The 24322-nt window shown below is 33.1% G+C and overlaps 1 protein-coding gene across 1 annotated transcript in view; it reads left to right on the plus strand.

Annotated features, from left to right (window-relative positions):
• Rock1 (Rho associated coiled-coil containing protein kinase 1) overlaps positions 1-24322 on the plus strand; it is a 123347-nt gene that overhangs the window by 47793 nt on the left and 51232 nt on the right. Inside the window, exons 5-12 of the mRNA XM_003474112.5 lie at positions 1391-1566; positions 2314-2398; positions 3503-3647; positions 3946-4084; positions 6415-6506; positions 15952-16111; positions 19128-19188; positions 23301-23389. Of these exons, the coding sequence (XP_003474160.2) occupies positions 1391-1566; positions 2314-2398; positions 3503-3647; positions 3946-4084; positions 6415-6506; positions 15952-16111; positions 19128-19188; positions 23301-23389 (947 nt within the window). The remainder of the gene's footprint in view (positions 1-1390; positions 1567-2313; positions 2399-3502; positions 3648-3945; positions 4085-6414; positions 6507-15951; positions 16112-19127; positions 19189-23300; positions 23390-24322) is intronic.

Raw genomic sequence — 24322 nt, forward strand, 5'->3', positions numbered from 1 at the left:
AGACCATTTCTAAATTCCTAACATGTATTTTGTGTTTGATTGATTTACAGTGTATAATGAAACTTATTCTAAATAAGCATTCTAGTTCTTGGAATAAAAAGGATGTGGAAAATGTCAAAGATTACACAATACCACATTTTAAAACTTGAAAAGTATGCTGTTTTTTTGTCAACTGTGTAAATCAAGGTTTCTCAGATTCAATTCTGCTGAGATTTTGAGCCATGACTTGTTGGTGTAAGGGACTACTCTATACATTATTCCAGTTTCTAGTATGTTAATTTATGAGTTTGAAAGCATCCTTGGCTTCTACCCAGAGATCCTAGGCACACCTTAATCTGGGATACAGTACTAAAGTAATGCTAGTTTCTTATTCTTCCCTCAAAATACTTCAACAATAACAAAGTCTGTATGTAACTCAAATCATTAAACACCATTCAAAAAAGAAAACATGAATATTTTAAAACAAACATCTAGCTACATTAGTTGTCTCTAGGGAGTTATAAATTTTAGTTTCATTCTGAATTTGTCATATTTACTTAAAGTATTCTTTTGTGAATTTGCTCTTTTTACTTCAGCCCTGGTCACATAAACATATTTATGCCTGACATTCTTGCTCATTTCTTAAAGTGAATTTTACTGTCTTCATTTGATTCTAGGTGCTACTCCTTTCCTTCTTCATTAGGTATTACTGCTACTTCTACTGCCTTGTCATTTTTTGAGCTTATATTGCACTGAGTATATTCAATTATCTTTTTTCCTCAATCCAGAAAGTTACTTGCTATTAGGTTCACCTCTGAATTTTCAATTCATTCATGATTTTGTTCAGTAAACATTTATTTGTTAAGCATTTGCCACCTGCCAGCATCCAGCTGCTTACTAAAAACAAGATTAAGGTTGAGAAAGTTTAGTTTCTTATGTTCTTGTAGAAAAGGTTATATCACAGAAACTTGTGGGGAGGTTAAGCAAATTGCCAGAACCAAACAGCTGATGAGGAGCAGTTGAAATTGTAGCTCAGTTTATCAATGATTTCTTGAGAATTTTGGTGTTGATACAAATTTAACATTAAACTACACTAATGTACAAGTTAAATTAGAGGTACAATATTTCTTTCCATATATTTGTATATTTTTCATTGAAAGTTACAGATAAAAATTTTAGGTAGTATAGCAAGTTATAAAGAAAAAAAAGTATTCAATTCTTTGAGATACCAGGTTCATACTTTTGCTTTATACATGGGTATTTGTAGCATGTTTGTCATTTCTTTTAACTGTACTTAGAGCTATTCTGCAATTTGATCATTTTAATTTTCATATTAGTATTTTGCTAGTTTTTAAATGAAACAGTTTTTGCTTACTCTTAATGAGTTTGTTGTTGTGTTGTATTTGCATAGCTTTTTTATGCATTCCAAGATGATCGATATCTCTACATGGTGATGGAGTACATGCCTGGTGGAGATCTTGTGAATCTAATGAGCAATTACGATGTGCCTGAAAAGTGGGCACGATTCTATACTGCAGAAGTAGTTCTTGCATTGGATGCAATCCATTCCATGGGTTTTATTCATCGGTAAATATGTTTTAAATTTTATGAGTTGAATATCTAAAGAACTTAAACTTTATTTAACATTTTTTATTCTGAATCTCTGTAGTCTCCTCCCTTTAAAATAAGTGGCATTGTGGTATTCTAGTATAAGCATTTAGTTTAATGTCGATATAAATGTATTCTTTAGTGCTCCTTGATTCTGTAGCTTTTATATTGTGAAAAGTAAAAATTGTCAACTAATTTCCTCAAGTATATGTCAGTGTTACTTTGATTTTAATTTGTGTAGTTAATTTTCTTTTGATTAATAAGATAGGTCATATTTATTCATTAAAAGAAGAATTTCATACTTTCCACAAACACTAGTTGACTTACATGTGCTATTGCTGTGCTGTGTGTCAAGAATCAAAAATGAAAGTGGCTTGGACCCTGTCCTGGAGTATTTACTATCTTCTATACCTTAATTATCTTTTTTGTCTGAGCATTATATTTTTGATACTGTGTCTCAAGTCATTGATTTTCTGCCTAGTAGAATCAAACTCTAAAGAAAAGGAAATCTCTATGCCTGCTTTTTAGGTATTAACATATAAAGGAGAGGGTTTTTTTTTTTCATTTTTAATGACTCTAGTTTCTTGGTATGGATAAGGGAATACATGTGGATCAAAGGTGGCCTTGTATGGATTAAGGATACCTGGCCTAAAATAACTGCCTCATAATTTTTCTCAGTGTCTGATTTGTTCAGACATGCTTTACTGTTTTTTTTCTCCCCTTCAGAGATGTGAAACCTGATAATATGCTACTGGATAAATCTGGACATTTAAAGTTAGCAGATTTTGGTACTTGTATGAAGATGAATAAGGTTAGTTAATTCCATTTTCATTTGGTTTTTGCTAGTCTAAGACACATAGTCCTTTAGAAAATGCTGTTTGCATTCACTAACCATATCTGGATTTGTCCAGAACTGATGTGACTTTATTTGTTGAACTAAATGCCATGGTTTCAGTGTTGTATTAGTAACTTGTTAGTGATTTATTTTTTTTCCTCTATTTAGAGAAACTGTGGGTTGCCAGTCTTTCCTAACAACTCTAACACACACTACTGGTAACTAGAAATGGAATTACTCCAGTGTTAAAATTAAGACTTTCATAAAAATTAGATTTCAAGAATGTATGTGTTTTTAATATTGCCTTCTGTTAATGTGTAGATTTTACTGCTTATCTTGGGAGTCAGTTTAAAAAGGGATTTATGATCACTATTTATATAATAAATAACATATACAAGGTGAAGGAAGTAATATGTTACTTCTCAGTTGAAAGAGTTTTTTTAAATTAAATTTACTACAGAACAATAGTCAGGATGCTATGTTTATTTTAAAAGGAAATTTATTGGTTAGAAGGGAACAATCCACGAGAACTTTTGTGTGAGCATTTAGTTAAAATTCTGTTGCAATAATAAGGTATGTGACAAATAATTTTGGAGGAAGGTATTAAAATGTGTATCATGTACATATTGAATGTCCTTAACACTATCATGCCCTTTTCCTCATACGTATTTGTATAGTTTTATACCTTTTCTTCACAGGTTCGAGGATAGTTGAATAGCTACTTAGTAAAAAATGACCAAAACAGTATTTTTAAGTTATAAAGCACTTCATTCTGTCAGCCCCTCAATCTGATTGCATTAGCTTATTCTCTGCAAATAAGATCATTTATTGACCAACTGAGGAAATAATAAATAATGCCAATGTGAAAAGTCACCAGTGTTTATATTATGTAATAGATATAGTTTCAATATATTGTGTATACTTTCTACTATACTTTTTGGAAAGTTTGCATTAAGTGTTAGTATACTATATAATCCAAAGATTGAGTTCCATAATTTATATTAAGACAACAATTGTTTTAAATATTGAGGTTTTATATCTGTATCTAATAATTAAAATTCAACCTGACAATCTTTCTAGGAAGGTATGGTACGATGTGATACAGCAGTTGGAACACCTGATTATATTTCCCCTGAAGTATTAAAATCTCAAGGTGGTGATGGTTATTATGGACGAGAATGTGACTGGTGGTCTGTTGGAGTATTTTTATATGAAATGCTTGTAGGTGAGTAAAGGCATTTTGTGTGCCTGAAATATAGTTGTTTATGCCAAAATTTACTACTTGGCTGCTTCTAATATAATTATTATTATATTAAGCAGTGTTTGATCCAGATCTGCTCTGTATGTTTTTTAAGAGAAAGGCTTATAAAAGCAACTTTCTAATGTTATTTCTTTCTACATACTAAGTATATGTTTTTAGTTTAACATATAGTCATTTTCAGTTGATAATATTGATGCATTTCCTTAGAAATAGATTTTTCAAATTCTGGTATTTTGCCTCTGTGTTTTTAATCAACTTTCAGGTGATACGCCCTTTTATGCAGATTCTTTGGTTGGAACTTACAGTAAGATTATGAACCATAAAAATTCACTTACCTTCCCTGATGACAATGATATATCAAAAGAAGCAAAAAATCTTATTTGCGCCTTCCTTACTGACAGGTAAATAATCTTGACATTGAATTTGTATTTATTTTAAGGAATTCTCATCTTGCTGCTCAATTTTTTAAGTCCATATCTGAGCCCCTACATGTAAACTGTCAGAATATAAAAGCAGTCATTGCCCAAATTATTTACAACAATGAAACCCAGCATAATTTGATTGTATTTTGGTATCTTTTCTGTGCCTCAGTTCACTTAGAAGTTGCAATAGTCTTGACTAATGGCTATGCCAGATAAATGTTTTTGTTAAATTTTTAACTTGCTTAATTATCATGATGTTAGTAATTTAATCTATCAAATCTTAAGATTTTTTTAACATGTTAATTTCTGAAATTAGAGTATATCTTATGTCAGTGGTATAATTAATTAGAACCATTTTCCCCACTTACATGAAAAAGGTGGTACATCTTCCAATTTATGCCTTTTTCTATTTGATGATAAATTATCTTGAAATAAATAGCACAGAGCTATAAAACATAGATATATATTTCCTTTTTTTGTCTTTTTGAGACAGAGTCTTGCTAATGTAGTTTATGCTGGCCTTGAGTTCATTCTGTAAACCAGGCTGGTCCTGAACTCACATGATCTTCCTGCCTCAGCCTCCAGAGTACTAGGATTACAGGCATGATATATAAATTTTCTGCTTCCTTTCTTTTAGGCGTAGTCATTACTGTTGTGTTTTTTTAGATTAATGAGCATTTTATAAATATACTTGTATTTTTTAAACACATAGCATATTTCGTACTTTTTTTTTCCTCATTTTTATATTTTGCATTCCTGGGAATTAAAACCTTATACATGCTGGCAAGCACTCTTGTGTGGTTTACTTTCACATTTAAAAGTGAAGCAGATGATTTAGTAAGATTATGTTTAATTTTGATTATTGTATATTGTTAATTTAAAGAGTAGGAAGGTCTAATATATATATATTTCAATTGGAAATTCACTTTAATTAAATTTAACTTGCCTTTTTAAGTACATCTTTTAGAGCTTGAAAAGATAGTTTTCAAATTTTTATTTTAATGTAAAGAGCTGTACTATGCCATGAATTAGGTGTAGACATACAGAAATGAGCAAGATACATATTTTTCTCAGATACCTCATCATCTTTTAGGAAAAACAAAGATTTGTGGTACAGAGAGATAATTACAATGAGATGAGTGCTATGTGTCATAGAACAGATTCTTTAATCCAATTTGAGAGAATCAGTAAAATCTTAGAGCAAGTGTCAGGCATCTAGCAATTTATCTTTTATGATGAAAAAATTTGGAGTTTGAGGCATTCTTGTTGTTTATAATCATTCTACTAAGGAACAAAAGGTACTGAATTCTTCTGTTCAATTCAACTAAATGCACATTTTAAAAAAATAGCAAAGAGGCCAGTGATCAGTAACTGGTCCATGTAAAGCTTTGAATTTTGTAGCAGTACCAGTAATTAGTCATCATTGGGTTTTTTTGTCTTTTTGAGATAGGGTGTTGCTATGCAGTTCAGGCTGGCCTTGAGCTACCTTTGTAGCCCAGGCTGGTCTCCAACTTGCCACGATCCTCCTGCCTCAGCCTCCTGAGTGTTGGAATTATAGGCGTGTGCCACCACATTCAACTTTGGTTTTTTGATTGGTCATGAAAATCAAAGTGGGGCTGGGGATTTAGCTCAGCAGTATAAGCGCCTGCCTTGCAAGCAGGCAGTCGTGAGTTTGATCCCTGGTACTGATAAAAACGAAAAAGACAAAAAAAAATCGAAGTTATAAATTGGAAATTTAAATTTTACAAGGGGTTTCTACAGTTGTTGACATAATTTGGTGAGAAATTAGTTGCACAAAAAAATCTTTAACTTGTACCCCTACTGTATTAAAAAATTGTCAATAAAATGCAGTGAGTTTTATTTATATAGAAGCAAGATGGTGATTTGTTTGGATTTTCATTATCAATAGAAGTTCATGACGTATTAACAAATCTCTGTTTCTGCATAATTTTTCATAGTTTTAAAAAAATTCTTGTTTTCAGTCATGGGGCTTGAACCCTGGGCCTTTGCATAGAACTAACATCCTCAGCCATTGTTTGTTTTTAAATTTTGAGGCAAGATTTCACTAAGTTGCCCATGGTAAGCTTGGACATGTGATCTTCCTACCTCATCTTCTCAGGGTACGGGGATTACACTTTTGGCTTAATGTTCTCGGTCCTCAACTTTTCTATTTCAGCTGAAAATTATGTGACAGTATAATTTCAAGGTGATGTGAGTCTGCACAGGCTTAGTGTTCTGCTTAAAATAAACCTAGACAGTTTATAGTAAGATTAATGATTAATTACTTTTTTTCCTTTGTTTCTACTCAGAGAAGTGAGATTAGGGAGAAATGGTGTAGAAGAAATCAAAAGACATCTCTTCTTCAGAAATGATCAGTGGGCTTGGGAAACACTCCGAGACAGTAAGTTAATTTTTTCTTATGTGTTACAATGATTATTTGAATGTAATTGTGATAAACAATCAGTTGAAAGTGCCTTGTTTCAAATATTTATATATATCTGCTGGAAATTAGAAGTTAACACAAATATATATGAGAGTTGTCCTAATTTAATGGGGTGTATTTTGTAATATTGTGAAAACTATACAGCTATGTCTTTCATGTCACACTCAAGATAGCAAGATACAATACAATATATATGTAATTAATTCAAACTCAGTTATAATATAATATTTGGTCTTTGTTGAATTGCTCTTTAATTTAGACTTTAATATTTTTATGGAGGATGTCACTTAATCTAGGGTAATGAAGTTGAAAATTGTATTCTTGTAAAAAGACAAGTTACTCATTTTTATTAAAACAAATTTGAGAGTCTATTGGTATATGACAAAATTTTATTTATGAGGATAATGGAAATTTTGGTACATTTGATTTCATCAAGGTTTATAGCTTGCAGTTGAGAAATAAAAATATGTAGTGTACAAGAAGTTTTCAATCTAGAACTTTTTTTTTTTGAGACATGATCTCAGTTTGAAGTTCAGCCTGGCCTTGAATTTGTAATCCTTTTGGCTCAGCCTCCTAAGTGCTGAGATTACAGACATGTGCTACCAGGCCTGGCTTTAACTTTTTAGAAGGAAAAATTCAAACGGTAATTTGCAGAGAGTCTTGCATCAAAATATAATTGACTCAAAATTATTACATAATAGTGTCAGAAGTTTTCCCATCACCTTCATAGATTTGGGGGGGATTTTCCCTGCTAGATTTCAGATTTTTTTTTTTCCTTTTTCACTTACCAGAAAAATGGTAATACGTACCAGCTTGTAGCTTCTTGTCATGTCAGTAGCAATGAACAATAATGAAAACAAACTCACTTAAGTAGTTTTTAAGTATAGTTACAAATTAGGTATTTGTCTGAAGGACTGCCTAACTAGTTGAGACAATGAGGGAAAGTTCTTGGGAGGAGGGGCTTGTTAGTTTTGAAGAAATATGTCATGTAGGTTTGCCAATTTTATTGAAGTATTCTAGTTTTAAAAGAAGTAGTTATATTGCTTCAAGTATAGTACATGCATGATGCCTAAGCTATGAATTCTTGAGAAAGTAAATTCCTTTTGAAGTTAAGAAATTATGGTACAGCAAAGAATGTCATTGGAGAAGCTACTGGAATAGCTTGAGCTCCAGAGAATTTATTAGTAGTTATATACTGAGATATATGAGGAACTTCCTCTTAAGTAAATGTGACATGATTGTTTTTAAGACTGCAAGAGAAACTATTGTATGACAGAGATGAACAGGGAGTGACACATGGTTCCATTGAAAAGCTTTATGATTTTATTCAAGTTATGCACTTAGTAAAGTTTAAGACTGAAAACATAAAATAGAAATCTGAAAACATACAAATAGAAATCTGAAAAGAAATTTAAAAAGAAAAATTTAAAAAGAAACAATTATCTTTTCGATTATTTTACAGTCTTTTTCAAACAAAGTTAGGAAAATACACAAATAACTATAAAATAACAATACTCTGAGACATGGAAGGCTATGATTGGAAAACTGATATATATTAAGAGAGGAGGTGAGTTAGTGAACAGATACATTGAACATCTGTTATATGCTGATTACTATTTTGTTTCAGGCAGTGAGCAAACCAGCATTTTTCCCTCATAGTGATTATAGTCTTATGGAATTGGGGAGTCTGAAGCAGTGACATTTTATTGTATTGTTCTATGTTCCTACTACAACTGCTTTACAAATTGAATTGCTTCATTGGTTTATAACAAGTGAATTTTTATTTAAAATTTTCTATGATTTTTCTTGTGTAATTTATTAGTGGTGGTGGTTTTTTTTTTTTTTTTTTTTAAGATCTACATTGTTGCCTGTAGTTTGGTTATATATAGATTTAGCATACTGGTTTTGTTATGATAGAGCTAACATACTTAAAAACAGTTGATAGCTTTTCCAGATTCTAATAGGTCCTGTTTTGTGCTTACTGAAAAAAAAAAAAAAAGAAAGGAAAATTGAAGTCTGTTGAACTTAGTGTTCTTTTTCCTTTCCTTCTTCCTATCCCTTCTTCACTTCCCACCCCTGAAATACCAAGAATATTTTTATTCAGAACTGACCCCTCTGACCTGCCTGCAGAGTTTTAAAAAATTATATAACAAGTATAATTCCTTCTTTTTTTTTTTTTTTTTTTTTTTTTTTTGACTCTCCAGTTTTCTTTGGCAAATCCCTGTTTTATAACTAATAGTTATTTTGGTAGTTTCACCACTTACATGTCTCCAAGTTACAGTGGTAACTAATCTTTACCTGGGTTCCTTGCTTGTGTGGGAACGGTGTACAAAATAGCTTGGTTTTTGGCAGACTTTCTATGAGCTTTCTGATTATGTTCATCTTTAATTCAGAGGCACAAAGTATTAAGACTATGATGTTATTTCTTGCTCATTTGAGACAGAATTGAAAAGACCCAAATAGCTTGCTATACTGCAAACAGACTGTGGGCAAATGATAATACCAGGATTCAAATCTGTTTGACTCCAAAATCTTTGACCTTTGGACTATTATGTGCCATTAAAGATTTCTCTAGTTCATTATATTTTATATCAGGAAAGAAAGGAATCAACCTGTTGGCAGTACAGTTTTGGAGAAAAATACATTTATGACAGAGTACAATGTTAATATGTTAAATAAAGTACTTAGTATTTGTAATATTATTAAATCTTTGTTAAGAATAATGTGATAGGGGCTGGGGATTTAGCTCAGCGGCATAAGCGTCTCCTTGCAAGCAGGCAGTCGTGAGTTCGATCGCTGGTACCAATAAAAAGGAAAAAGACAAAAAAAAAAGAATAATGTGATAACTTTACATAACACTTTACCATTCTCATAATTTTATGATTAGTGATATTTCCCTTAACTCATCTATAGATGGTTGGAAGTACTTAAGATACTAACAGTGAGGGGCTGGAGATTTAGCTCAGCCGCATAAGTACCTGCCTTGCAAGCAGGCGGTCGTTAGTTAGATCCCCGGTGCCAATAAAAATGAAAAAGACAAAAAAAAAAAAAAAAAAAAAGATACTAACAGTGATAACACTTTACTTTGGAACTCATTTTCTGTATACACATATGTACTATTCCAGGTTCTGTGGATTTATTGAGACACCAGTATCCTGTTTTCCAGAATTTTGTTTTCTTCTAGGAGAGATTATAACTGTGGCCTTTATGGGGGCTGGGGATTTAGCTTAGCGGCGTAAGCACCTGCCTTGCAAGCAGGTGGTTGTGAGTTCGATCCCCGGTACCGATAAAAATGAAAAAGAAAAAAAAAAAAAAAAAAAAAAAAACTGTGGCCTTCATGAGTAAAGAATTCAGGTTCTTATTCAGAGCTCTTTAAGTTCAGAGTTTAGGCTTTCTCAGCACTATAGTGGATTATTTATTTATTTATTTTTTAATACCAGGAATCAAACTCAGGATCTTGTGCTTGTCAGGCAGGTGCTTGTGCCACTGAGCTATATCCCTGGCCCTTTAGTGGAATTTTTAAATGGACTTCATTTTTTTCTTTTTATTGAGGTAATTCACATAAATGTTTTCATTTAATTGCTTTAATTGTATAATCTGGTAATATTAACTACATTCACTTTTTTTGGTGTTGTAACAGTTCTTATAATTTAATTCCTCATTCATGTGTGTATGGGCATGTATCCACCGATACTCACATACCTAAAAGGAGAATTGCTGGGCCATTTGGTAATTCTATTTTAATTGTATAGCAACTTATATATTGTGTTTTTTGTTTTTTGTTGTTTGCTTATTTGTTTTGAGATAAGATTTCACTGTGCAGTTCAGGCTGGCTGAACTTGTGACCATCTTCCTGTCTCAGAATTCTGAGTGCTGAGATTACAGACACATGCTGCCATGCCTGGCTACTGCTATATTGTTAACGACAGCAGCTGCGCATTTTTTTTTTTTTTTTTTTCAGATCTACTTTCTCCACATCTTCTACATCTCCTGTATTTTTCTGTTTTTTGTTTTGTTTTGAGAACAAGAGCTATTCTGGTTTTTAAATTTCTGAGTAGTTTTTGGGAATGTGTGTATTTTTGGCAATCTGTCTGTTTCATGTAGGTCATCTAAAATTTGTTGGTGTATACTCATTCTTGTATTTTTTCTGATTCTTTCTGGTAAGAAGTTATTATCCTTATTTCTATTTCTTATTTTAGTTTTTTTCTTGCTTTTGTTCCATTAGTCCAGTAAAAGGTCTGTCAATTCTGTTGATGTTTTTAATGAACCAATTGTTCGTTCTGTCCTTTATCTGCATAATGTTTATTATTAACTTTTATTAGCCATGTTACTTGTTTGCTTTTTTTTTTTTTTTTTTCTAGTTTCTTGTAATATCACATTGGGTTAATGATTTCTTGGCTTTTTTTGGTTTGTCTGTCTGTTTCTGTACATCTGTGGAGATTGAACCAAGGCCTTTGCTTAGAGCTGTATTCCCACCAAATATACCCCTATTTTTCAAATTTTGGTACAGGGTCTCACTGAGTTGTCCAGGCTGGGCTCAAACTTGAGATCTATAGGCCTCAGCTTCCCAGCATGCTGGGATTATAGGTACATGTGACTACTATTTGCACTGAATATTCTAAGTTTCGATAGGTACTTTTTGTCTTCATTGGTATCAAAATATTTTTTTCTTAATTATCTTCTGATTTCTTCTATCACTCATTGGTGGTTTAAGAGGTTTTGTTTAATTTCCAAATATCTGCAGATTTCTTGTTTAATTCCATTGTGGTTAGAGAAGATGCTCTGTATGATTTTCATCTTTTTAAAATTTATTGATAACTTTTTTGAAATATAGTCTAACTTGGAGAATGCTGCAGATGTTGGTTGGAGTTTTCAGTATATGTCTGTTGTATCTAGTTCGTTTGTAGAGTTGTTAAAATGTTGTTTTATTAGTACTTATTCTTTTTATACCTGAAGTCATGCCATGATTGCCCAAAGCGAATATGCTGTTTTGATTGCCTGCTCATTTACTTTTCTGGTCTCCCCCCCCCCCCCAATATGGAGATTACACTTGGCATTCTCCTACTTTCAGTACATTTGGGGGTTTTTTTGATTTTGTTTTGTTTTTGAGACAATGTCTCACTGTGTAGTTCTGGTTGGCCTTGAACTTACTATGTAGCCCAGGCTGGCTTTGAATTCACAGTGATTCTGCAACCTACAAATCTGGCCTTAAAGGTGTGCCAACATTTTAACATTCTAAACAACAATTTAGCATTCTGATTTGATAACAGTCAAGGTTGTATTGATAATAGATTTACCTTCAGTAGCATATAGAACTACTACTATAGTGCTTCCCATATGGTGTTGTTACAAATTAAATATTCATTTGTTGTGTGTTAACGTGTTAGTAATTACTGTCTTGTGCATTTGATTTTTTAGAATCATATGTGAAGGGAAAAAAGTTCCAAACCAAAGCTGCAATATTGGTGGCTTTTATATTTTCTGTGCAGTTAGTGTCACTGATGTTCTTTTTTTCTTCAGGTGGCTTTGAGCTAAGGCATATTGTACTGTATGATTATAGCACATATTCATGGGGATCTTTTGCAGTGTTCCTTAGTTAATATTTATTCAACTTCCTTGGCTTGCAGATTCATACATTTTGACAGATTTAAGACATTTTGGGCCATTATTTCTTTAAACATTGTCTGCATCTTTTTCTCCTCCCAGAACACCCACAGTACATGTGTTGGTCCAGTTTATGATATCCCAGAGTTTCCTTAGGCTTGGTTTACTTGTTCATTTTAGCACCAAATTTTCTATTTGGTTGCTTATTCTATGTCTTTTTTTTTTTTTTTATTTGAGACATATTCTCTAGGTTACCTAGATTGTTCATTGTCCAGTGTCCTTCAGCTCTGTACAAATTTAAGAAAGCTAAAGGCTTTTGTTTAGTAAATCTAGTGTCTTTATTTTCTCAGTGATATCTAGTTACTTTCTTTATTCCCTGTGAATGGGCCACACTTTCTTGTTTATTTACATGATATAATCTTTTTGTTATGCGCCGACATTTGAATGTTACAATGTTGTTAACTCTGGAAATCCAGTTCTTCTCCCTCTCAGAGCTTACTGTTACTGCTTATGTGGGCTGCAGCCAATTATTTGTTGAGTGACTCTTCCATATAATAGCCGTCTGTATTCTGCCCTTAAGTACTCATGGAAGTGAATGTTCTACCTTGAGTGCTCCATTCCATTAGCCGGTGGCAGAGATACTTGTACATAACAAAATGTAATGCTACTTCTTTGCTTGTGGTAAGTTATTAGACTTCAGAGTTCTTAAAACATTGTGCCTGGTAGCTTCAGTGAAGTTAGAGATTTTTAGAGTTCTCTACTCTGCCATTTTTGGTGATATCAGCTAGATTCATTTTTGTGGAACCCCTTTTTTAGATTATCAGTTACTTAACAAAAAGTAATTTTTAAAAACTGTGCTATATATAGATGATGATTAAGTAAAGATATCTTTATCCTTATTTATTAGTTCTGAAGTGATTATATCTTATCTCCGAATTTAAAAAGATAGATTGTCTGACTTTTAAAACTACTCTGACACAGTATGTCATGTCATCTGTAGCACGACTAAGTCCATTGGGGAAATGCAAGTCAGAGTACAGCACAGTGGTCTGCTTCTTTTTAAAATCTTCCTTATGTCACTGGATGTGGTGGCTCATACCTGTAATTTCAGCACTAGGGAGGTTGAAACAGGAGAATCACCTCAAGTTTGAGACCAGCCTGGGCTACATAGCAAGACCCTGTCTCAACCGCCCCCCAATAATAGTAGTAGTAATAATAATAATTAATAGTAGTAATAAAATAATATAAATATAATAATAAATAAATAACATCTTCCTTCTGTAAAAATTTTAAAATAAGGTTTCTGAGCTTCAGAATGGCCCAGATAAATCTTTGTGTGTGTGCATTTGGCCTGAACATTGCAAGATACTCAGCAGCATCGCTGAATTCTACTACAATGGCAGTAGTGCCTCTCCAAGCTAAAAGTGTATCTAGACATTGCCATTATATCTCCCAAAGGGACAAAACTCATCTCTGATTAACACCTTTGTTTTCATGTAGAATTTATAACAAGACAATTTATAATTGGCTTATGTGCTTCCCCAATGATCAGTAATGTTTTATTTTCCCTTCATTTTACAAAGGAAACAGTTTTTCAAAAGGTAGTATTTGTTTTTTTGTTTTTATTTTTGTGTTTATCGGTACCGGGGATCAAACTCACGACCGCTTGCTTGCAAGGCAGATGCTTATGCTGCTGAGCTAAATCCCCAGCCGCAGAAGGTAGTATTTGTTAAGCAGTTCTCTTGGCTGTTAAAGAAGGTGAATGGTAGAAAAGCTGTTTTCACTATCATTAATATTAATTAATACTATAACTTCAAGTAAATTTGTGTTTTGTCCATAAATTAATCAAATAATATGCTGTAATTATACTTAACTAAATATTTTATCAGTATCTAAAATACTGTATTTGTATTTATCTACATGCCTACTTGTATTTATCTAAATGCCACAATTTAAAGCAAAAATGATTCCTATATATGTAATAGATTGATCATGAAAAACTAGTTTTGCCCCTTCTAGCATATTCCAGTCCAAAAGAAGGTATTTTATTTTATTCATTTATTTTATTTTTAGTACCAAGGATCAAACTCATGACCTGGCGCTTGCCAGGCAAGCGCTTATGCCACTGAGCTAAATCCGTGGCCCTATATTACACATAAAAGTTACTTTTATGTGATATTTTTGTCTGTTATAAATATTTAAAAATTGTCATATATGGCTTGTTTGATTATCTTTCTCTTGTCTTCTAAAGGAACATGAGATTGTATCTAAAATAATTAGGCATTATTTTGGTGGTAATAATTCTAAGATGTTTTATTACATTGCTGTATTTTTTTTCTTTTTGGATGTTGTTGGTTTTCAGGTTTTTTTTTTTTTTTTTTTTTTTTTTTTTTGAAATAGGGTCTTACCATATAGTTCAAATAAGAACTCACTATGTAGCCAGGCTGGCCTCAAAGTTGGAGTGATCCTCCTACTTCAGCCTCTTGGAGTGTACAGGTGTGCATACCCACACCAGGCTCATATTGCTGTATCTTTAAACAAAAAACTTTTATCCTAAATTTGCTTTAGATGTACCCTTCCTTGCATATTCTAGTCCCAAAAGAAGATATTTTATTTATTTATTTTTGATAACCAGGGTTCGAATTCATCACCTAGCACTTGCCAGATAGGCGCTTATGCCACTGAGCTAAATCCCTGACTCTATATTACACATAAAAGTCACTTTTTAGTGATATTTTTGTCTGTTATAAATATGTAAAAATTGTCACGTATGACTTGATATTATTAGATATCTAGGACCCCACAAGTTGTTTATAATTGTTGAAGTTGGTTGGTATATACCAATTATTGAAGTTGGTTTATAATTGTTGATTTATATCCTTACCCTTTTTTCTTAGCAACTATGTCATAAACCCCATTCTTAATTATTCCTTGGTCAATAGATTCTAGAGGTAGTTTGTCTGAAACTGTAATTCAAAATCCTTTATTCATTGTGATTTAATCTAATTAGAATACTGGATGGTAGGAATATTGATCATCTAGATTCTAGGTAAGTAGAAATATGTCTGTTTCAAATCAGTAATTACATCCAGGACAACTAGAAAATAACGTTTATTTCTGATTTGCTGTAGAACAGATTAACCAAAAACATACTGTTTGAAACTAAAAAGCACTTTGTTTGTTTCACTGCTGTTGTTTTTTGCTGTTATATATTTTTTAGGCTGACCTTGGACTCAGTATGTAGCCCAGGCTGGCCTAGAACTTGCAATAGTTCTCCTGTCTCATTCTCCAGAGTGCTGGGTTTATAGGCATGCACTAGCATGCCTGGCTTAGCTATTGCTTTTGAGTATAGTTTGTTGTGCTGTAGTTTCTGAAAAAGTCTTTCCTGTAGCTCTAAATGCTCCTAAGTTTTTATAGTATGAAGTCTTATAAATAATCTTTAATCCTTGACTTGGTAATATTCATGCTAAACTTGGAGGTCAGATGATAATTGACTTCAAAGATAATTATTTCAATAGGATTATATAATGAGTGGTATGAGTTGAGTTTTAATAAGTCTTAGTGTAATAGGATTGGAATCTGTGGTTTACAAGCTATTAGGAAAAGTGAAATCAGTAGTTACTATGAAACTTTCTGTTTTTGGAGACAAGTTTTCATAGTACTCTGACTGACCTCAAACTCTTAGACTCAAGCAATCTAGGCCACAAGTATGTACTACCTTGCTAGATTGATATGGAATCTGTATGTTTTACTTATATGTTTAATCTGAAACTGCAACTAATTTCTTTTGTGTTTGTAGCTGTAGCACCAGTTGTGCCTGATTTAAGTAGTGACATTGATACTAGTAATTTTGATGACTTGGAAGAAGATAAAGGAGATGAAGAAACGTTTCCTATTCCTAAAGCCTTTGTTGGCAATCAGCTACCTTTTGTAGGATTTACATACTATAGCAATCGTAGGTAAGTATTTAAGTGAATATAGGGTAGGTACTGACTTTATTACATTTATACTATTTTCTTGGGGATGGTTGACATTCATTTTAAAGCAGATTTAATGTTATATACATTATACCATTTTGCATTGTTGGATAATATTTCAGTAGTTTACATTTGATTTCTTTCAGTCTCGCTCATGTTCAAGATATTATTTTTCAGAGATTTTTTTTGTTGAATGATATATTTCCTCAACAATTTGTAGATCAAAAGACACTGTTAATACTGATATTTTGGTCAGTGTTGTCATCTAAAGAGTTACGGTTTATAATATATTTTGGCACAGCATATAGACTTTCCTGGTTGTATCATCACTGCATTAATGTTATCCAAGGTCCATAATTTTAGATCTTTAAAAATCGATTCCCTGACTAGGCATGGTGTCACATGAGTATAATCCCAGCACTCGAGAGGCTGAGGTAGGAAGATTTCTACAAGTCCAAGGCCAGTCTGAACTGCATAGTGAAAGCCTGTCCCAAAAAAGACAAAAAACAAAACAAAACAACAAAAGCACTTTTTGACACATACATAGTGTTTTTGTAAGAGTGAAATAAATGCCAGAACACAGTAAAGCACTCAGAACAGTATCTCACATGGAGTAATCACTTACTGTTGTTATTACCCTTAGTATGAGTTAGTTATCTTTAATGTTTACAGAAGTACTTGAGATACAAGAGTTCTTTTTATTAGTATATGTTTCAGTACACAATGATCACATTCCTCACAGGGAGTCGATATAAGTACATAGCACATCTTAATTCTTTTTAATGTCCCTTCCTTTCTTTGTCCTCCTCTGCATTTGCAAAAGATCTCTCTCCTTGTTAACATTACCTCAGGGCGGGGGTGGGGGGGATACAGCTCAGGGGTGTGGCCTGTCTGGCAAGCATAAGGTCCTAAATTCAGTTGTCAATATCAACAAACACAAAAATCCCATTACTTCAGTGTGCTGGGCATTCATTTGTTTAACCTATATTTCATGGCTTCATGCCATACATATACACATACACAAATACATGCTAGGCACCAGTGTTCAAAGAGAAGGATGAGATAGACACATGCATCTTAGTCACTTTCTTATCATCGAAGCACTCACAAGACTCACAACTTAAAGGAAGAAATGTTTATTACCACTCACAGTGTGAGCCCTTAGCCAGGATGCCAACAGCACAGTGGAAGGGCCTCAGTGGTGAAAAACTGCTCAAATTGTGGCAGCCAGGCAGCAGAGCGTAAAAGCAGGAGCCAATACTTTCCAAGTTACACTCCCAGTACTACCTTTTCTGGCCAGGACCCACCTCCAAATAGCATGCGCAGCTATGGATTCATCAGTGGATAAATCTGCTGATGGGTACAGCACTGTCATGGCCCAGTCACCTTCTAAGAGCCCTACCTCCGAACACAGGCTTTTGGGGACCATTTGAGATCCAAACCATAACAGTATCATACCTTCTCTTGATGCTTACACCCTAGTGAAGTTATGGGTAAATTGTAGATTACTAAGTACTACTTATAAAAAAGCTAAATGTTGTCATGTATTTTGTACTACTCTAGTTTTCCTTTGTATTTATATTTTATATCCCAGAAGAATTTTTAAGTTCCTTAAAAGTAGAAAGTATTCTCTCTCTCTCTCTCATATATATATATACTCAGGACCTCGCCCTTGTCAGGCAGCTGCCCTCCACTGAGCAATATCCCCAGCCCCTATATTATGTTCTTAAATCAGCATTATTAATTGATGTAGTTTTTTTCTGCTAACTGGTTATTACCTGAATAGGTGAGAGTATGGTTGCTTTTAGTAAAGAATCAACAAAATATTAATGAGGCCTTTTATAATATGTCAGTATATTTTAATGTACTGATATGACATAGAAAACTTTAAAAATTTTTACTCTGAAATCCAAAACATACTTGTAGTCGGATTTCTACAAACTTGCTGCATATCTGCTATTATTGTCTACTACTTAGTTGAATTTGTAGTTCATCTAATTTTCCATGAAAATTAGGAAGTGACATATTTTGATCCTTTAAATGACCATTGTGTATATTTAATGGTACATAAAGGGCACTTGATTATCTTCTGTTCATTTTTAATTAGTACCCAGTATGTTAATAACTGCCTGAGGCAGCTGTGCAGCGTACTGTAACTGTTCATCTCTTTTGGAGAGAATCAATGGTAGCAGTAATACTCTTTGTAGTGGTAACCTCATGAAGGTAGTACCAAAAGCAGCAGCAGCAGTACCTGATTTTTACATAACATTTGGTAGCTTGAAACATTTTTTCGCATATACAATCTATTTAGATCTGTTTGATAATTTCATAAGACATCTGAAGATCTCTAATCACTTGTTGTGTGTATACAGTTCTATCTTTACACTGAATTTAAAGAAGTATGCAAGGCTGAGACTACCCAAAATTTAAGGACATCTCTCAAACTTTGGTTCAGTTATTTTAGTTACTTAGACAAAAGCTCAACTTTTTTTTAACCCAGGAAGGCAGTATCTTGTTTTGCTAAAGGGTAGTTGGGTGCAAGGGAGGTGGTTGTGCACTTCTGCCTGCAGAGGTACCGATTCCTTATTAACAGTTCCTTTTCCCCAGTTCTCAAATTCAAAAAGCTCTGGAAAACAGAAAACTTATAATTAGTATTTGTTTGGTGGACAAATGTATCATAAGATAATCTCGTGGCCACAGAAAAAACACTGATCTGAAACTCTTTATCTTTTAAATTTATACTGCTTGGTATATTCATGTTTTACCATAGGCATGTTAAGTGATATGATTATAGGGTGTTGCTTTAGATTTATCTGGAGTTTTATTTAATGTATGCATCATTTATGTATTACATTTCTAAAATAAAAGTATGAACTTGTACTTAATTTTGAAAAAACTCAGTATAATACTGAATACAGAGTAAGAATATAGTAATTGTCATTGGATAGTAAAGTCTTTTCTGTTTGCTTTCTTTTTAAACCTCAACGCCGCCCACCAGACATTTATCTCCAGCAAATCCTAATGATAACAGAACTAGCTCCAATGTGGATAAAAGCGTGGTAGGTATTTTCTTATTAGTTTCTTAAAAATTGTTTTGTGAATAATATATTTGTGCGTATACTACTAAGTAACCTTATATATTGCTAGTAATGTTCTTATTTGTTGTTGTCTCTTTGCTGGTTGGATTTCTTGCCTCAATATCATTATCAGTGAAATGAATATCAGTATCAAATGAAATATTTTAGGGTGTGGTGGCTCACACCTGTAATCCCAGCACTCGGGAGGCTGAGGCAGGAGGATCATTGTGAGTTCAAGATCAGCCTGGGCTGTATTTTATGTAGAGACAGAAAACTAAATTGCTGCACAGATTGGGAGTAGTTGCCTTTTTAATGTTTGGAATTGTGAGTATATGATAAGGAAGCCTTATCATTAAGAATCTTGTCAGGAAAACAGCTGGCAAAAGATGTAAATGAGCAGTTTACACTTTTGAAACTGTTAAGTGTGTAGCTCAATGATCTTAAGAACTTACAGTTTTGCAACCATCATCATCCATCTTTAGAAATTTTTCATCATCCCAATCTAAAAATCTGTGCCATTAAAGAATAATTCCCCCATCTCACCCTCCCCCAAGCCCAAGTTGCCACCATTCTACTTCATCTGTCTCAGAGAGTTGGACTATTTTACCTGCCTCATGTAAATATATTCTGTGTAGCTGCCTTACTTCATTTAGCTGTGTCTTGAGGTTCATCCATGTTGTAGTATGCATCAGAATTGTCTTCCTTTTTAAAGAGTTTTTTTTGTTTTTGTTTTTTTGGGTTTTTTTGGGGGGGGGGGGCAGTACAGGGGATCAAACTCATGACTTCATGCTTGCCAGGCAGGTGCTTATGCCATTGAGCTAAATTCCCAGTCCTTAAAATTGTTTTCCTATTATTGTCTTCCTTTTTAAAGCCGAATAATTCCATTATATGTTTTCACCACATTTTGTTTTTTAAATGAAAAGAGTTTTGAGGAAAGGACTGTTACACTGCAAGTATCAGTTGAGAGGGTGTGATAAAGATGCTGAAATAGCTGCTCATTAGCAGGTGGAAGCCACTACTCCTATACTAACGGAACAGGGTGAAAAAATCTTGTTTTATTTGCTCAGAGAAAGCCTGGTATCAAAGATAAGGAACCTAGGACACTGCTAGAACTGGAATAAAGCAAGAATGATGTGCGAAGAATGAATACTTCATTTCTCCATCCTCTGATTTACTGTTGGTATCTCCCATGGTCTGAGACCAACCTTTAAATCATAAAATGACAGAGCCCAAGTAAGACAATTTGTAGATTTTAAGAACAGAGATTAGATCTTCAAGACTATTCTTGAAGGAACTTGGAAAATGAAGAATAGCCCTCATAATCAACATTACTGAATTTGTTTACTGTGAAGTAGATTACTCTAGTAAGTTTAGTTGTGAATTATTGCTTATGTTTATGAGACATATTTTTTGAGTTTGAGTGAATTAGGACTTTCATGGGAAAAAATTAGTAATTATCTGACCATCCTTAAAGCACTCTTCATTGTAATCTGAATGCTTTAAGGAGCAAGAAAAGTAGCAATCACATTTTAAAAATTGGCCCAGTTATTGTCTGTTTGATATATTTTGCTCTTAAATGTAAGAGAGCATATGATAAAAAGAGAAAGTGAAGAAAAGACATCTTTTTAAAGTTTTTCATCCCAAAGAGCTCTTTGGCAAGTTAAATAGCTTACAAAGGCTCAGCAGTCATTAAAATAAAAGCACTTTAATCTAGGAAAGATAACAATAAGGAGTTGCTGTAACTCAAACTCTTACCCTAATGTCTATAGGATTAAAGATACGTTAGAACTTCAAAAATATTTGGCTGGGTATGGTACTGCGTTCCTATAATCCCAGCATTCTGGGGACTGAGGCAGGAGGGTTGCTGTGAGTTTGAGGCCAACCTGGGCTACACAGTGGAAAAGAAATACATATGTATATATATACTTTTTTTCAGAGGATTTATGTTTTCTTTGGGCTGATTTTGGTGATCCTTTAACCTTCTATCTGTGGCTACTACCTTTTATCATTTGCTTTATTAGAACACAAGGGAGGATCACTATTTACATTGAACTAGAACTGCACAAAAATCAGCTAATTTTCAATTCTTCCTTTGAGTGTTTTAGCTGAGATACTAGTGAACAGCTTTGTAATTGAAAATAGGATTAACAATTTGTCATCTTCCTTCCAGTATTTGACACTGGTCTTTGTTTTTCTTCTTTGCTGCCTTTTGACGCTGTTCTCTTGTGGTTGCAACAGACTTTTGTAATTCTTTTATCTTTCCATTATTTCCTTCCTGCCTTTTTAAATGTTATTTTCTGTCCTCTTTTTGCAGTCTTCTTCCTCTGGTGACTTAAATGTTTCCCAAACATTATCTTATCTTTTCTCATTTTTATAGGTAATTTTATGCATGTCCAACCTGTTCCAAGCTCCACAATCTGAATCTCTTGCCTTCTGGCCATAGCTCAGGCCATAGCTAAACTCAGTTTTTATTTCTCCATACTCTCCCCAGCAATGATTTGTTTCTTATCCTTCATAACAGTACTGTATCTGTTACTTCTTGTCTAATCAGTTTCTAGACATCAGTTCTATCTTCTAGTTGTCAGATTCATCCCTTCATGCTGATTCATCTCTTCATGCTGATCGCCTCTGTTTTATATTAGATTCATATTCTCTCTTACCTGCATTATTTTGGTAGCCTGTGAGTTGGTTGCTCTTCTAGAGTTTCACTGTCCCTTTGACCTGTCCATTTTATTATTATTGGTTTAGTGTTTCTGAGGTGACAGCAGTAAGTCACAGATTTTTTTTCAGTCATATCTTATTGGTATATTTTAGATATACATAATGATCATACATCATAGAGAATTTGTACCTGTACATGACTTAACTTGTTTGTTATTTTCCCATTCCCCTACCCTTCTTTCAATCTGTTATCCCCATTTACAAAAGGTTTGTTTCCTTGTTCTTCTTTTTTCTTTTTTCTTTTTGAGACAGGGTTTTTCTCTGCAGTTCACATTGGCCCTGAACTCACTTTGTAGCCCAGGAAGGCCTCAAACTTATAGTGATCCTCCTTCCTCAGCCTCCTGAGTGCTGGGATTGCAGGCATGCACCAGCACACCTGGCCATTTTTTCCTTCCTTTCTCTATCTTTTTTTAAGCCCCCCCCCCTTTTTGAATATTTTCTCCTATTTCACAATGCATTTTGGTCCTTATGTATACTTTTGATTTCTCACACCAGAGAAGCAATAATTTCTTACAGGTTAACATCCCCAGCTTTTGTGGTTTTTTTTTTTGTTTTTTTTTTTTTTTTTTTTTTTTTTAGTTAATGGTCCCATTTACCTTTTCAAGTGAGGTTGATGAGGTTTGATTTCCCCTATTATATTCTGTAATCTGCTGTCATTTCTTTCTTCATAGCTCCCAAATATATTTTGTTCTGCTTTTCTACTGACTGTTAATTCTAGTAAAAATGCCTTCTTTTAACCACCTCTGGTTGGCAAATTTTCTCTTCTTTTAGACCTTTCTTCAAGCATTATATATACCTGGCAGAATTAGAATCAATCCATTTTCAATGTTCAAAACATACTGCATACAATGTTATTATCTTTTACCATGTTAAATTTTGTGCAGATAATCTTGGATTACTGTGGGTTCTTAAGACAAGAGGATCTCAAATTTTAGCCCAGTCTGGGCAGTCTAGCGACTTAAAAAAAAAAATGAGTCAGTTTTAAAACATTAAATGTAAAGAGCTAGGAGATAGCTCAATGCAAAGGCTATATGTTCAATCCTCCATACTACCAATAAATAAATAAATAAATAAATAAAAAGACTATACATATCAATGAGGTGCAGTATAATATTTTGATACAGGCATTGTAAACACCTCCTATTTCTTTGTGCCCCAGGATTTAACTATTAGCTTCACAAGAACAAAAATGAAACTGATTGTTTTGACTGTGTTACTAATAACCCAGCATGGTGTCTGAAATATTTATTAGTAAATATTATTTGTTAAATTAACAGAAAAATTTATTTTCTAAATAGGTATAAAATGGTAAGGCAACCTTGTTATTTTAAATTTATGAATATTATTTGAAGGTTTTTATTTTCTAATTAAAGCAGGAAAGTTTGCAAAAAACAATCTATAAGCTGGAAGAACAGCTGCACAATGAAATGCAGTTGAAAGATGAAATGGAACAGAAATGCAGGTGAGAATTTGCTTTTAAAAGTTATATAGAGAGAATAATTGTAAAATGTACATTTTGTAGTAAACACATGAAAGTCAGTAGACATAACATGGGAACATAAACATTGCTACTAACATTCATCCATGAAAAGCATTGTAGCTAGAATTAAAAAGTAGTATTTATGTTGACATTAGTTAAAGATGTATTCTCCTCAAAATATTTAAAATACATTTTTTGATAATAGTCTTTGTTCTTAAAAAAGCTGTGTATGCTTCTAACTCCCTGATTTCCTTAGCTGACTAAAAGGAAGTGATGGGTAGATTCTTTCATATAAATGTTGAAAAGTTGCTATATTAAGTAGTATTTTAAGCAAAATTCAAATGATTGCATGATGGAAGTGGTAATAATGGGGAGCAATTTGAGGAAGAAAGAAGAATGGTCGAAGTAACTGATAGTCCTATGAAAATGTGTAACCACAAAGATAATGGAATCAGAATAAGATGAAAACTTTTAAATTATACATTGAATTGGTGAATAGTATTTTAAATAAACAACTTTGTAGTGGGATTGTACACTGATTATTACTTGTATTTGTTTTCTTTTGAAAAATTAAATGTTTGAGCCTACATATCTTTCTGAAAGATACATCATCATGTCCAAAACTAATCTGTCTCATTCATCATGTCCAAAATTAACCTGTCCCCTGTTAAGTGAAATAAATCAGACATACAAGCTTAAAGATCACGATTTCTTTTATAAGAGAAAAACTATAAAGAGCAAAGTAAAAGACAGGATATGAAACAGGGAGATAGATCTTTTGCCGATGAGAAGAAGCCCAAAAGACAGAGGGTGTCAGAAAGAAAGGGGAAGTAAAATAAAGCTCAAGTAAAGCCACTAAAACTTTGGACCCTTTATTCCACCAAAAAAAAAAAAAAAAAAAAAAAAAATTAGCTC

Source organism: Cavia porcellus, unplaced genomic scaffold, assembly GCF_034190915.1.
Source record: "Cavia porcellus strain 051 isolate PalLab524CR breed Dunkin Hartley unplaced genomic scaffold, mCavPor4.1 scaffold_20, whole genome shotgun sequence".
NCBI lineage: Eukaryota > Metazoa > Chordata > Mammalia > Rodentia > Caviidae > Cavia > Cavia porcellus.